Below are 16911 nucleotides of genomic sequence, written 5' to 3'. Positions count from 1 at the left end.
ACAAGCGTCCAGTTCACGCGATAATAATTAGGACAACGCGATGCTTAGTGGGACTTGTAGTCTTTTTTCCCCTTCTGTCTTCGGGTTTGTCATTCCAACCTCTATCTCACACCCACCCCCGACTCCAGATTGGGATATCTGGGTGCGTGGCGGGGTGGGCGGTCCCATTTTTAGTCTTGGCCGCAAGAGTTTCATAGTGACGGAGGGGTGGGGGAGAGACACTTTTTTCACTGCTCCGAGGACCGCTGGCAAAGAGACGCAGTAGTCCCACTCCCTTTTTGGAAGCCGGGAGAGGGCGGCTTGTGTCCGCCATGTTGGTGAAGGTAAACGTAGACGACCGGAGTTCCAGGACTGTCTGCTTTGCTGGCTGAAGTCCGCCATATTAATAAAGAGACAGGGAGGACTGACACCCCCCATTCCCCCCATTCACAAACCCGTTTTTCCCACTCGGCTTTCACGACTCCTCTCGGTGGGCCCGTCCCCTGCCTCGCTTGCCTAGCGTTTGCCCGAAGGAAGCGTAGCAGCCAGCGCCTCAGAACAGGCTTAAGGCAGCGCCGAATGAGGGGGAAGGGGAAATGCCGACCAATTGCGCCGCAGCGGGCTGTGCTACTACCTACAACAAGCACATTAACATCAGCTTCCACAGGTAACCTGGGCAGGGAGTGGGGGTGACGGAAACGGGAGTTCCTAGATTGGGTGTCGCTTGTGTGGAAGGAATAAGAGGATCCTATTAATTCTAATGACTTCACTACCTAGGTAGTAGCAAGGAAGCATCAGTTCTGCCCTTTGTGTGTATTTCTCAAATCTGTCCAATTTTTTTCTTCTTCGGGGAGAGTTAACTCACTTTGTCAAAGAAATCCAAGTTCTGTATGGTGGTTACGCCTTAGAGAAAAAGTAAAAGAACATCTTAATTTTCTATTCTTTTGTGTTAGGCTGGGTCTTGACATGAATGATGCCTTAAAAGGAAGCGAAACCTTCCTGTTCAAGTCAGCAGTCGCCTTAAAAGCCTGCTGTGCTCCCATCAATATTAGGAAATTCTCACTAGCTAAATTGACATGGGAAGCATTTAGATTTCTAATAGTCACATACAGTTATTGCGGAGGAGTTGAGTCATCATTGGTATCCATGGAATGAAGAGATGGTAATGAAAGTGCAAAAGATGAGCCTTCTGTTCTTCCCAGAATAGAGGAATGAAAAGAACTTAGGTTTCGTTTTTCCTCCGTTTGTTGGAAGAGCAGTCAAAAGTCTTTAGTTCTGTCAAATCAGAACTTTTGAAAACATTGTGAACAGTGCATGAAATATAGTAAGTACTCGGTAAATGTTTACCTTCTGTGCAAGTGCCTGCCCTGTGCCTGAAGAAAAGAAGCATTGAAAAAAAAAAAAAAGCTATGTGCAAATAGTTCTGATTTTCTATATCTCGCAACTTAGTACGATCTTAGAATGTGGGAAAAAAATTATATCCTTAACTATTTCCTTGCCTAATTATGACTAAATGATCCCTTATTAAAAACCGCTACTTTAAAAAAAAATCCTTGTGATGTTTGTTTTTCAGGTATTTCATGGAAATGTAGTGCTTCATTCATTCATCCATCAAATGTATACAGGGTTCTTATTTGCCTGACGTTGTGCCAGCGATCCAGAAAATTTTCTTTTCTTTCTTTTTTTTTTTTTTTTTTTTTAAGATTTACTTGCCAGAGCTCGAGCATGCAGGAGCGGGGGCAGGGGCAGAGGGAGAAGACGACTGAGCCTATCCCAACAAGTGGGGAGCACCGCTGGCTGTTAGATCTCTCTTCCCTGAGATCATGACCTGAGTCAAAATCAAGAGTTGGGGGCCTAACCAACTGAGCCACACAGGCGCCCTCCCACCCCCTAACCCCAGAAAATTCTTACACTTCTTGAATTTAGTAGGTAGTGAGAAAGAAGGATAATTATGGTTAAGTGCCACAGAAGAGACACCTCAATACCTAGCCTGTAGCCTTGTAAAGTCAAAGAATATTTCTCAGAAGGATGTGAAATTTCAGATGATACTAAAGGATGACATAGATTTAGTCCTGTATGCTACTTTACTGATTTTATCTTTTATCCAGTGAGTATTTGAGAAGACACAAAAGTTTTTAAAAGAACAGCATGATTAGATTTGCATATTAAGAAGCCCTCTGGCAGCAGTGTGGAGAATTATGGTGTTACTTAAAGTGTTCAAAATGAGCTTATTACACAATATTAATTTATCTACTAATTCTTTCACAGAGAAATTCTCCTACAGTGTCAACTAAGCTAAATTATGTACTTCATTGCTGGCACAACCAGCACTAGATTGGAAGAGGTGAGAGTTAGTAGGGAAAAAACTGGAACTTAAAGTAAAACAAGGGAGCAGCTACCAGGAAGCTGGAATAGAGTGATACTGACAGATAGAAAGACCTGAACAGATTTAAGAAATGTTTGAGTAGAAACTACTGTATGGTCATTTGATATGGAAGATGAGGGAGAGGGAGGAGTGGAAGGCACCAATAATCTTGAATGTTTAAGAGATACACAGTGATACAGTAACATGCATACTTGACCTTTTGCCTCCTATGAAAGTAACCTTTTTTTTTTTTTAAAGATTTTATTTATTTATTTGACAGAGAGAGATTACAAGTAGGCAGAGAGGCAGGCAGAGAGAGAGAGGAGGAAGCAGGCTCCCTGCTGAGCAGAGAGCCCGATGTGGGACTCGATCCCAGGACCCCGAGATCATGACCTGAGCCGAAGGCAGCGGCTTAACCCACTGAGCCACCCAGGCGCCCCTCAAAGTAACCTTTTTATGGAAACTTAGATCTTAACATTATAATAAATTACATTCCTATTTCATAAAGACAATGTTTGACTAATTCTTTCCTAGGATGTTGATAGACTTCTTTATCCCTGTGTACAATTTATGTTCTCTAAACTCACTATCCATTTTTCTTATCTCTTAGCCCACTCCAGTCTAAATCCCCCAATAATCTTCTAAAACTGCTGTTGCTATGAGTTATCAGTCTTGTATTTCTTTTCATGGCATGTCTTCATTTCCTCCTTGAAATACTCTCTACTTTTGAATTATTTGACACTAATTTTGTGATTTTCATCTTCTTTGACCTGTCTTCAGTTTTCTCTGCCAGCCTCTTCCCTTCTCAGTCCTCTGACTTAGGTCTTACTATTCTTGCCAAAATGATTTCAACTGTTCCTGTGGTCTCAGTTTAACTCGTTGGTGTCTCAGTATTTCCCTAGTCTCTCTTCAGTTGCTCAGGCTCAACGTATCAAAATTTTATAGTAATGAATTTGCTCTTACCACCACCTCACCCCCTGTATTCCCTTTTTCAGTAAATGAAAACATCATCCACCCCAAAAGTGGGAGATCATCCTCCCTTGACTCGCCAGTCCCTCCTCTTTTTTTTTTTTAAGATTTTATTTATTTATTTGACAGAGAGATCACAAGTAGGCAGAGAGGCAGGCAGAGGGAGAGGGGAAAGTGGGCTCCCCGTTGAGCAGACGCCCAGATGTGGGCTGGATACCAGGACCCTGAGATCTTGACCTGAGCAGAAGGCAAAGGCTTAACCCACTGAGCCACCCAGGTGCCCCTCCCATATTTCCTCTTAATTGGATTATTACAACAGCCTCTGAACGGATTCACTGCTTCTATTGATGCACTCCTAGCCTCTCTTCTATAATCAATGGTGTGTTCTTAAAGGTTTAACAGCAGGATCTCCAGGGAAAGGGGAAAGCACTGATCTGTAGCAATTGCCCAATTTCCACAATATAAATTCTCTACCATGGCTAGTTTCAAGTTATCAGTATGACATCACTAATCATAAAATCAGGAAGAAATGTGCAGTACCACACACAAAACAGACAAATAATTTTCAGACTTAGATAATAGTAAAGTAATTATGAAATGATGGGTTTCAGCACTTATTATCTTTGGTCTTCATTTCATTTCAAATGTGCATTATTTTTAATAATGGCTGTGCTTAACAGCTTGTTAAAAATTTTTATGTTAATCAGCTCTTTAAATTAGGCCTTTTAATGGCCTTCTGATACCATTTTGGATGAGTTCAAAATTACTCTTTAACTTAGAAGCCCCTCCAGCATCATTTCATGTCATAACACTCTTCACTGTCCCCGTGATAGTTAACACTCTTGCCACCCCCATCCTACCTTCTCTATCTAATGCCTACTCTCTTAAAACCTCCTGACTAGATTAGCTCTTCCTATTTTATGATTCCCTGCCACCCTATACTTAACCCTTTGATAACACTCATGGCATCTGTAATTACTTTTATATTAATAAATAGCCTTTATTTAGTATTTACTGTGTACTGTGCACTGGGTGAATTATTTACTTACATTATCTCATTGAATCCCTGGAATCATACTAGGTACAATTATTACTCCACTGTACAACTGATAAAACTGAACCCTAAGAAAGCTAAACAGTTTGCCTAATGTCACTCAGGTATTACACTGAGGGAACCAGAACTGGCACCTTGGTTTGACTCCAAAGACAATGTTCTCAGCCATCCTTTCTAACTGCATCAAGCCATTTGATTCTCTGTCCTTCCCATTACAATATATCCTCATGTAAAAAGTAGATACCCTAAAGCATAAAGATAGGTCAGTTTTGTTCACCACTATGTCTTCTGCACCTAGGACAGTCTTGGAATAGAAAAGGCATTCAGCTATTAATAAAGACTCAAGCAAAGTGGCATTATTTTCCAAAACATCTAATGTTTCTGAAAGCTTGGTTCTATTATTGGTAGACAAATCCATCAGTTAACAACCATGTTAATTTTTTAATATTTATAGGAGGATTTATTATTACTTAAATTCAGCTTATGGGCTACATCTCTCACCTGTTGAATATGCTGAGAAAAATCCAAACTCATGAAAAACAAAATTAAGGTAAAGGCTGTATAAAAGCATTGCTTCAAATTGAAATGATTATTTTTATTCTATTTCAACACAGGTAAACATTAGTAATGCCAAACTAATCTCATTAGTTTGTTCATTCGTTGATTCACTGAGAAAGTTCATTGAGTGCTTACTTCACAGGATAAAGTAGTGAAAACCATAGCTCCTACACAGGAGAAACTTATGATCTAGGGGTGGAAATAGAAAAGTAAACAATTAGAATACAATGGTATTCTATATGATATAGGAACATCTAGTCTAATCCATGGAATTTCCTTAGGAATATGGGATTCCTAAATTGAATCTTAAAATAAGCAAGGAAAATTGGCTCAAGTTAAGGTTCAATTAGGCAATGGTTTCATAATTAGTTTTAAAAAGAGCTAGGGGTGCGCCTGGGTGGCTCAGTGGGTTAAGCCTCTGCCTTCAGCTCACGTCGTGATCCCAGGGTGCTGGGATCGGGCCCCGCATCAGGCTCTCTGCTCAGCAGGAAGCCTGCTTCCCTCTCTCTGCCTGCCTTTCTGCCTACTTAAGATCTCTGTCATATAAATAAATTAAATTAAAAAAAAAAAAAGAGCTAGGGATATCTAGCCGGCTCAATTGGAAGAAGATGCCACTCTTGATTTTGGGGTCGAGCTCAAGCCCCATACTGGGCGTGGAACCTACTTTAAAAAAAAATTTTTTTTAATTGACATTGGGGAGGGTATGTGTTGTGGTGAGTGCTGGGTATTCTGTGTAAGACTGAAGAATCAGAGGCGTATACCCCTGAAACAAATAGTACATTTTTGTTAATTAAATAAAAAATTAATAATAAATCCAAAAAATAAAAAAGTTTCTGCAAAGGAAGAAAACAAGTTTTCTACAAAGAGCTAAAAAAATTAAAAAGTTGAAAAACGGGCGCCTGGGTGGCTCAGTGGGTGAAAGCCTCTGCCTTCATCTCAGGTCATGATCTCAGGGTCCTGGGATTGAGCCCCCCATGGGGCTCTCTCCTCTACTCTGCTCAGCGGGGAGCCTGCTTCCTCCTGTCTCTCTGCCTGCCTCTCTGCCTACTTGTGATCTCTGTCAAATAAATAAATAAATAAAATCTTAAAAAAAAAAGTTGAAAAACAGTATCTGACAGTTGTCATATATTTGAAGGTTCTTATGACAATGATACTTATTTGTTCTGCATCTTTATTGAGGCCCAAAAGAGAAATGTGCTTGTAAAAAGCTTGACTTTTAGCTGAGGCCACAGGAAACATTTCCAAACCCTTAAATATTGGAACAGAGATCTTTGAAATGAGAATACATTATTATTAACAAGTAAGGGCTAGGCAGAGTAGATAAATCCTCCATCAGAAGTTTCTAGTGAAATACAAAAAACTTATATATATGAAAACATGAACTGTAGAGTGACATACAGATGTTACTATTTTCAGATTAGGGTTTGTTTAGGTAGGGTAATAGGGACAGGAAATGGGGTTACTTACCAGTTAATCTGGTTTTTCATTTGTGCCCATCACTACTGGTAATTTGAGCAAACCTACTGTATGTAGTCTAGCAAAAGCTTCAGTTGGCTTTCAGAATCATATTATCTTTTAACATGATTTGAATAGTTCTTTTTAAATCCGAGTTAGTTCATAATATGTGAAGGATAAAGTAATCAAACTAAAGAAGAGCTCAACTCTAATAACTATGAATGTTGATTTCTTATGTTTTCAAGTCAGCATACTTACCACTAGAATTTTGGGGCATTCCCTTATATTTTTCTCTTCCTTAACAGGTATACACTTGTACATACCAGTATATTTTGTATTTAAAATAAATATGAAAGAAATAACATTCCTGCTTTCCTTGTCAGCAGCATTTTACTTTTTGAAATAATTATGCTTTCTAGTGTACTATGTAGCTTGAGTTCATTTTTTTTTTTTAAGATTTTATTTTTTTATTTGACAGACAGAGATCACAGTAGGCAGAGAGGCAGGCAGAGAGACAGGAGGAAGCAGGCTCCCCGCTGAGCAGAGAGCCCGATGTGGGGCTGGATCCCAGGACCCTGGGATCATGACCTGAGCTGAAGGCAGAGGCCTTAATCCACTGAGCCACCCAGGTGCCCCTTGAGTTCATTTTTTAAAAATATATGCAGTTTACATGGAATTAATATAGTGAATTGTTAATTTATATATTTTTATATCAATTAAGCAAATATTTGTTGAGCCCCTACTGTTTGAAAGGCACTGTGCTGTTAAAGATAAATAGATGATACAATGATCCCTGTCAAGAAACTGATACTGTACTTTTTATTTCACTGGAAATTTATTAAAATGGAAAAATTATAAAAGAATGTGGTAAGTGTCACAGTGAAGGAACACAGAGGAAGGAATACAAGACTGTGTCTAGGCTTTCCTTGATAAAATTTAATCTGCAGATATTTGATTTTTCTTGACCATGTACATACATGAGCAGAATTACTTGTGCTCGTAATGGTTCTGTGTAACCTTGATCTAGATCAGTATAGTCTTGTTTATTTTTACTGCCCATGTTAAGAACCAGGTTGAGAAGAAAGATCTCTTTAAAACCCTGAAAAATAAAAACACTCGTCAGTTTTTCATTAATTTTTTTGCAACTTATAAAAAATAGCATGAATTGCTTTTTGTTCCAGTGTCTGGATATTATAATTTTTTATGTAGATGGAAGACACTTTAAATCATCATCTTTTAAAATTTCTTTTAATCATTAAGGTGCAACCAGAGTGTAATTGTTGGAATATGAGTTGCCTTTTCTTTATTTTTTTTAAAGGTTTCCTTTGGATCCTAAAAGAAGAAAAGAATGGATTCGCCTGCTTAGGCGCAAAAATTTTGTGCCAGGAAAACACACTTTTCTGTGTTCAAAGCACTTTGAAGCCTCCTGTTTTGACTTAACAGGACAAACTCGACGACTTAAAATGGATGCTGTTCCAACCATTTTTGATTTTTGTACCCATTTAAAGTCTATGGTAGGTAACATTACTTTTCTTTTATCCGTTTTTACCATTTTTGGTACCCATTCTTTTTTGTTTACAAATTAGAACAATTCAGAATATATCAAAATTCATATATAATACTGAGCCTCAAGAAAGTCACAAAACTTCTCTTGTGCAGGAAAGGTACATACTACAATTAGAGCTCAGGTCTCCTGACTTCGGTATTCTTTCCGCAATCCAAACTGATTTTACTATATTGGAATTTTACATTACTTCCAGTTATTATCAGTAACTGAACCAATGGTAAAACTGAGAAATCATGAGCAATGATACCTCTAGCATCATTCTGTTCTTGATTTTAAGATAATATTCAAAATGTGTGTGATGAGCTTTAAGAACAACACAGAGAATACCAGAGTTACAACAAAGAATATAAGTTCAGAGGAGAGCATTACAGAAAACTTCATCAAGCTAAGGCATTTAGCTTAGATTTTGTGCTGGAGTTGAGCTTGGAGTTTAGAACCTAGGAGAGGGTTCTTAACCTTGCATAGGACAATTACAACAACATGAGGAGAACAGAAGCCAGTGGGTTGAGGGTTAAGTGGAAAATAATCAAATGTTAGCAAGTGATACGTAAAAGGAAGAGAATTAAGGTAGATAATGAATGTATTAAAACAATATTTTATCTAGTTGGGAATCTAGATAAAAATCTGATCAGAGAGGAAAATTTATTTGTCAAAAAATGAATTCCTGTGTTTTTAATAATATTTGTTGAATCAATAAAAGAAGCACATTTAGGAAGTTAAGACATAATCTGGGACCAGAAAGTGATTTAATATGGGAGTATGAATCAAGATGGTGAATGGCAGAATGGGGTGAGATCCTGTATTGTAAGTTTGCTATGTAAAGATTTTTTTGTCTTTAGATAATAAAGCAAAGAGAAAGTTAGCCAGTTACAGAAACATCAGATCTGTTAGAAAAATTATTTTGGTGGCAGAATATGAATTAGGATCAGAATGAGGTGGACATCATTAAAGAATTTTTTAATATATTCAAGCCAGGTATGATACAGGCCTGATGTGGGCAGTAGCATTAAGCATAATGGACGTGATGGTGAGCACTATGAATTGTGTAAGAGTGATGAATCACAGAAACAAATAATATATGTTAGTTTAAAAAAAAAGAAAAAGAAACACACCTTAACCAAAAAGAAAAAAAAAAAAAAAGAGTGATGGAGAAGAAAGGATTCATAATAGAGATATTTAGGAGGTAGAATTAATGGGACTTGAGGACAATTGAGTAAAAGAGATAAAGGGGGAAAGTCCTCAGGGTCCTCAGAGTTGGGTATAAAGTTCCTGGCCAGATTTTAAATCTTAGAATGGAAGATTTAATTGTGAACATTTAATAGGTAAATCTATTCAGGAGCTTGATAACTTGGGGATAATTTTTTATTAAATAGAACCCCAGGTTTGAAATATCAAATTGAAAGAATAGTGTTTACCTAAAAAAGAGTAAATCAGTATCAGAGATAAACCAAATGTCTAAATACATTACATTGGCCTTAGTGAGAAAATTGCAAAAGATTTTTAAAATCTCCCTAAAATACAAACAATGTTTGTATCCCTCTGAAGAGAAATGATAAAATGAAATAAGGTGGCAGGAGCTAATGCAACAAGTTGAGGAACTTGAATCCATGACTACATGAGATGGGCAGCTGATGTTTCCTATCAAACTTTTAAAATCGGTTTTTAAAAGAGCAGTTTAATTACTTTTATAAAAAACTGGACAAAATTTACTTATTTGTGATATTCCATAATTTATGTTCGACTTTCTAATTTTATTTGGCTTAGAAACTCAAGTCAAGGAATCTTTTGAAGAAAAACAACAGTTGTACCCCAACAGGACCATCTAATTTAAAATCAAACATTAGTAGCCAGCAAGTACTACTTGAACACAGTTATGCTTTTAGGAATCCTATGGAGGCAAAAAAGAGGATAATTAAACTGGAAAAAGAAATAGCAAGTTTAAGAAAGAAAATGAAAACTTGCTTACAAAAAGAACGCAGAGCAACACGAAGATGGATCAAAGCCACATGCTTGGTGAAGAATCTGGAAGCAAATAACATATTACCTAAGGGCACATCAGAACACATTTTACCAACTGCCTTAAGCAGTCTTCCTTTGGAAGATTTCAAGATTCTTGAACCTGATCAACAAGATAAAACATTACCAATTCTATAAAACATTCCTTTAAGAGTAGCCCACAAAGAACTTGATGCCCATCCTTCATTCTATTCAAAGGTAAAAATATTTAAGGAAATTACGCCAAAATTAGGTATTTAATAAAGTTTTACTTGAAGTACCATTATTACTGTATAACTTATGAAGACTTGATTATTAAAAAAATGGAAACTTTCTATGAAACTTATATTTGAAAAAGAATGGAAGTGCCTTACATGAGAATTATGTACTTAAAAATTTTGTAGGAAATTGTATGTTTACAAGGTGTTTTGTGTTTTTGTCTTTTAAAACTACTTTTAAAGAACTGTCTATGACAATATGTTTAATTTCTAATAGAAATTCTTTTTTCCTGTACCAATGTTGGGATATTACATTCTAAATAGGATGGTAAGTAAGAATTAGCCAACATTAAATATGACTTTAAAACTGCTGGGTTTTGTATTAATTGAACTATTACTGGCACTGTGATTGGGAAATTTTATAAGGAAAAAGTCTGAGGTACAAGGAAAATTCTGTTATTTAAACTTTCTGTGTCTGCTCACTAACAAAAGTGATAAAAGTCATGGCCTCCTTCGTGAAAATATTAGCTTTTAAAACAGATTATATAATATTTTGAATGTGAAATGCTCTTGAGTCATCCAAGCAAGGTAAGGCCTCAAGTAACTGAGACTAGAAAAACTGATAGCCAGTTGTATGTTGTGAAATAATGTAGACATTGTGATCTAGCTTTTACCTTAGTTAAACAAATAGATATATTTATATTACTTTTTTCTCATAATAAAAATTCCACATTTTCAATTTTAAAGTTGGTCCACTAATTAGGCAATGTGATGCAAAGTTCCATGTTAGTAATAACCTCCTCTACCGCCATTAATATTGTATGTATCAATATACATACCAAAACTCGTAAGCTTTTTTTTAACCCCAAAAGTCCACATTAGGATTTTATCACAGAAAAGCACTTACCATATTTTATCTTCACAACTTATAACTTAAAACAGAATCAAATTTATTGTACCTATCAGCTTGTTTTATCTCCTTTTTGAACAAGTCAAATAGAACAACTGTGTCTCATAAGGGAAGGGAAATGTATTTTCTATAAAAATACATGTGTCTGATAAAACTATGAAAATGCTAATTATTTTAAAAAATAGAATATGAGAACTATGGGGGCACCTGGGTGGCTCAGTGGGTTAAAGCCTCTGCCTTCGGCTCAGGTCGTGATCCCAGGGTCCTGGGATCGAGCCCCACGTCGGGCTCTCTGCTCCGCAGGGAACCTGCTTTCTCCCCTCTCTCTGCCTGCCTCTCTGCCTACTTGTGATTTCTCTCTCTCTGTCAAATGAATAAAATCTTAAAAAAAAAAAAAAAAAGAGTATGAGAACTATGATAGTTGCCACTTGAACTAATTAAAGAGTTCACCTTATTTCACCAGATAAATTTTTAATTTTAGTAAGAATCCTTTCCTTTAAATAGCTTTGGGCAAATCACATTAAAATTATTAATGCGTAATAATCAAGTTACTCAGTTTTAGTTCAAGCTTCTGACACTACCATATGAAAGCAGCATGTATATGCTGAACCAAAATTGTTAGAAATTTTTCCTTTAAGGTAATGGTTGTTTTATTTTATAAAGAATTTTGGGGAGGGAGGATTGGGTTGTGTTTGTTTTGTTTTGTTTTGTTTTGTTTTTGGTGACATTTGCTTGGATCCTATCGGTAGTCTTTTTACAATATTAGCAACCTTTCTTTCTTTTTCTTTTTTTAAGATTTCACCTATTTATTTGACAGAGAGAGAGAGAGAGATCACAAGTAGGCAGAGAGAGGGTGGGAAGCAGGCTCCCCGCTGAGCAGAGAGCCCCATGTGGGGCTCAATCCCAGGACCCTGAATTCATGACCTGAGCCAAAGGCTGAGGCTCAACCCACTGAGCCACCCAGGTGCCCCAGCACCCTTTCTTTTCATAACAAATGCCTCCCAAGCAACTAGATTCACAAAGGCAAAGGTAAGAAAAGTCTGTGTGGTTATCCTGGGGCACTTTAAACAAATATTTTTGAAAATCCTCTTGTGAGTATTATAAACCTTCTTAGTCATTTTTTCCCAAATATTGGACATAGCTCCTTGAAATTGTCATTCCATCTTTTTTTTCTAATATGGTTTCAAATATCTCTTCACTTACTGACCATAGCTTTTATACCTCAAAATAAGCTGAGCAAATAATCATCTAAACCTAAACTGTGTTTTCCAAGTATAAACTCTCATGTGGTTCATCACCCCTACCCTATATAAAACAAAATACTAATTAATGCAGGCTCATTCCCATCTACAATAGTATCTTGATATCTTAATATAACATTTTAAAAATCACAAAAATAAGATAAAATACAAGCTTTTAGCAAAGTTAACTAGACTTCATTATTATTTGAGACTACTGAATAAACTACCACTAAGTAATATTAAAGTACATTTTTTTGGTGTTTTCTCCTTGTCATTTTCACGTTACTGTCCTGATAACATGCTCCAAATTCTCCCTGAATAAAATTATTTCATTAACAAACATACATCTGTCTACCTTCAAACTAGTCTCATTCATAGAGAAAAACCTAAATCTTTTTAAATCCTGTTTTCTGTTGTTGATAAACTTATCAGTTTGACCACCTACCATAAAAATAAAGCAGCTCTTTTTCTTCTGCTGGACCCAACACATATCCTCTGTTCATTTTATGTGCTACTCATTCTATGCCTGCTAGGCACTAACCTCTATGAAGAACCAGACAAGGGCTAATGACTTGACTCAAAGAAGACATGATTATCTGCCCTTAAGTTCCTCAAAAGTCTTCTGAGAAAAAAATATATATTTGTAATACAATATGATAAATGCTATTAAAGAAATCTACGTGAAGTGCTTTGGTAAATGCTGTTGAATTGGAATTTTAAAAGATATAAACTTTAGACCTTTTTCCAAAAAACTTTTCCCCTGAAACAAAACTGATTTCTTCTTATGACTTACCAAAGGAGACAGAAGAATATCAGAATTGACCTGAATTATATACAGTGTTCTTTTAATGAGTTATAAGACATTTTTCAACTTCCAACTTGAAAGTGAACACTGAACAAATTAGTTGTTAATGGTATCATTTTAACAGGAAAATACAACTAAACTACTGTATCAGCCAAGTACTCAAGTTTGACATTTGATATTTTTATAAAATAACAAACTTTGCTAAAAGATTTTTACAAATAATTTAGTTCAGCATCTCAAGGTTAGCAAATCACTATGGCATCCATTTGATCTCTTATTGTTTACAAATATTCTGTGCCGTAAGTAGCATTATCTCCCAATTTACAAGTGAAGAAATCCTTGTTAATGTTATTTATTTATTTATTTAGATGTTTAAAATGTGCCAAGAGGCACAAAGGATAGAAGTGCCAGCAATCTAGGAGGTGCAATCCCTAGATTGAGCAATGGTCTTCAGCCTTCAAATCCTTTGCTTTGCCCTCCACATTATAACTCCCATCCAACATATGAATCATGTTACTAAAGTAGGACAAGTCGTGTGTCTCAAAAAATTAAAATAAAAAATTTTACATATGTAGTTAAGATCATCTATGAAATCACTGTAGATCTTTTCTAGGTAGATTTTATAATGTTGGTAAATTATCTCAGTTCTCAATGTTAGAATACGGGTAAATTTTAATGTTGGTATAATAGAGAAAATAGTTCATCTTTATGCCAGAATATGGGATTCTGTAGGTATTTAGACAGTTGAAAACTTCCTAAAATTAATCATTTTATAATGTATATTAAACAATTACTACTGTATTCTGAGAATGTTATTAAAAATTTTTTACAAGGAAATTACTGTCATGACTTTTTTTTTTTTTTAATACAAAAGACACCTGAATAGCTCTGTGGAAGTCTTTTCCTTACATGGACCCACTAAAATATTTCTGTAGAAATCATTTACCTTAAATTGAAGCAAACTGTAAACAGAATAGGGATTATGTAAAGACTAGAAGAGGAATTACCATTTTTATTTTCATGGCTCAAGTTATATCTAAGCATGCATTATAGTTTATTTGCAGTGGTTTTTTCGGTTTTTTTTGTTGTTGTTGTTGCTTTTGCTGTTCTTTTTTAAGATTTTATTTATTTATTTGAGAGAGAGAGCACAAGAGCACGAGCCAGGGTGGGAGTATGAAGAGCAGAGGGAGAAGGCCAAGTGCGGAGCAAAGAGCCCAACACGATGAGCGCAGAGGACCTGGAAATCATGACCTGAACCGAAATCAAGAGTTGGACAACTAACTGACTGAGCCACCCTGTGCCACTGCACTGTTTCATACTGGTTATGCAATCTAAACCAGATATACAGGGCTATAAAAATTTTGTCTCTCCCAACAATAATTCAGAGGCTTACACAAAGATTTATTTGTAAATACAATTACCAAAGCATGATTTTAATAACAAAATAGGAAATAAGATGTGATTTTTTAGTTTTATTTTTCTTTAAGACTTTATTTGACAGAGAGAGCAAAAGCAGGGGGAGCAGTAGAGGGAGAGGGAGAAGCAGGCTCCTGGCTAAGCAGGGAGCTCGACGCAGGGCTCAATCCTAGGACTCGGATCATGACCTGAGCCAAAGGCAGACCCTTAACAACTGAGCTACCCAGGTGCCCCATAAGATGTGATTTTTTTAAATTCATTTTTTAATTTGATACTTTAATCCAAAAAATAGTATATTAATATTCACTAAAGACACTGAGCAAACTAGGATGAACCAAACAAGGTCCCTGTCCTCAAGACTACTGGAAGGAAATATTCCATTTGTTTACTCCTGCTCCCTACACTCTTCCTAATGTCCTTTACAATGAGTCGAATCTAATATAAGAAATCAGTCTTCAGATTGCTGCCTAGGCTTTTAAAACTTGTGCTCCAAAGGTTGAAAAAGAAAAACTTTTGAGTTTAATATCAAGAAAAGTATGTAGGATGCCTGGATGGCTCTGTTAGTTAAGCAACTGCCTTCAGGTCTGGTCATGATCTTAAGGTCCTGAGATTGAGCCCTGAGTTGGATTTCCTGCTCAGTAGAGAGTCTGCTTCTCTCTCCTGCCCCTACTCCCAACTCGTTGGAGTCATAAATGAATGGATAAAATCCTTTAAAAAAAGAAAAAAAAGAAAAGAAAGCAGGTATGTGCCTATCTCTTAGGTGAACTTTCAGCTTGTTTAGATACAATATTTCAAACCTTATCTCTAACTCTTCTCCATTCTCTTGGACTTCCTATTTTCATGCTCTCCTTAACCAACTACAAGTGCCCTTCCCTCAGCTTGGTTACTTAACTTTGTCATCTTTCATGTCTTAGCCCTGACAATCCCTCTTTCTATGACACTTCGCTTAGCATACTGAAGTGACATTAACCCTACCCAATTATCTGGTGTGACTGATATTGGCCAGTCAACTTGCTGAGGTAATTCAATTATTTATCTGTACCAAACAGAATAAGACAAAAATAAAGTGAGCACATAATTTCTGTAGGAAGACCATATATAAATTTAGTCAAATAAGATGGACACTACTATTTAATCCCACTTCACAGTTAATTCCTTACCAAAGAAAAGGATGTTAAGTTGTCTTGGCATGTTACTTAAATTTAGAATTGTGTGTTTTTTAAAAGTACTTAGTATTTTAAAAACAAACAAACAAAAACACTACTTTTCAAAGAAAAAGTACTCTGGGTTAAAGAACATTTGGGTACTACACCTGAAACTCATTCGCCTCCTCTTCTTACATTGTCAGCAATTAACTGAAAAAGTTCAGATATGTCATAATTATCACTTAATTTTAACCCAGGCACACAAGTTAATTTCAAATGTGACATAAGCCACAAGGTTCAAACTTGATGTTAACAAGAGATTCTGTTTTCTAAATGAATTGACTGAAGGCACACACTTAAAATGAGAGGTGTAGGAACAGAGTTCCACAATGTAAGTGGTGTCACAACAATAAATTTGAGCTCAATAGCAGGAACTATGCCCCACTTTATCTTTACATCTCCAGCAACCAGCAGTGTCCCTCACATTACAGGTGCTAAACAGTGTCATTTTAAATAATGTTCTCAGTCATGAAATTGCTCCTCCAAAACAATATATCCCCTCTCCCCTTAAAAAAACAAAACAAAACAAAACAAAAAAAACATAATATTAGGCGCCCCTGGGTGGCTCAGTGGGTTAAGCCTCTGACTCTTGGTTTCAGCTCAGGTCATGCTCTCAGGATCCATAGAGCAAGCTCCGGGCTCATCAGGGAGTCTGCCTGAGGTTCTCTCTGTCCCTCCCTCCACTGTGCTCTCTCTCTAAAACAAATCAATAAATCTTTTTAAAAACCCGTATTATTATATGTCATGAACTTTTTTTTTTTTTTTTACTTATTTGTCAGAGAGAGCAAGAGCGAGAGCGAGCACAGGCAAACAGAGAGGCAGGCAGAGTCAGAGGGAGAAGCAGGCTCCCTGCAGAGCAAGGAGCCCAATGTGGGACTCGATCCCAGGACACCGGGATCATGACCTGAGCCGAAGGCAGTCGCTTAACCAGCTGAGCCAGCCAGGCGTCCCAATATGGCATGAACTTTTTATAGATGAAAAAGCATTCAATCACGGTTGAAATGGACTTGCTAGGTTTAAATTCACTTACACTCCTGTTTTCTATTCCTACCCTAGTGGTAGTTTCAATCTTCCCCTGTCTGAGTGTTCTCAAATGCAAGATTCTAAGCCTCCAGATCACTATTCAGAGAATTCCAAACCCTGGAGCCCCTGGGCGCTTCTGCCAAGCCGCCGG

At 36.6% G+C, this 16911-nt stretch overlaps 1 protein-coding gene across 1 annotated transcript; it reads left to right on the top strand.

Annotated features, from left to right (window-relative positions):
* Window positions 1-21: 21 nt before the first annotated feature.
* Window positions 22-10530, top strand: THAP2 (THAP domain containing 2). The gene is made up of 3 exons (XM_032347027.1): window positions 22-646; window positions 7699-7894; window positions 9712-10530. Exons 1-3 carry the CDS (start codon window positions 576-578, stop codon window positions 10099-10101), a joined length of 657 nt encoding a protein of 218 aa, XP_032202918.1. The 5' UTR covers window positions 22-575; the 3' UTR covers window positions 10102-10530.
* Window positions 10531-16911: the final 6381 nt, after the last annotated feature.

This window comes from Mustela erminea, chromosome 6 (assembly GCF_009829155.1).
Source record: "Mustela erminea isolate mMusErm1 chromosome 6, mMusErm1.Pri, whole genome shotgun sequence".
Lineage (NCBI taxonomy): Eukaryota > Metazoa > Chordata > Mammalia > Carnivora > Mustelidae > Mustela > Mustela erminea.
This window is presented reverse-complemented; position numbering and strand designations above follow the sequence as displayed.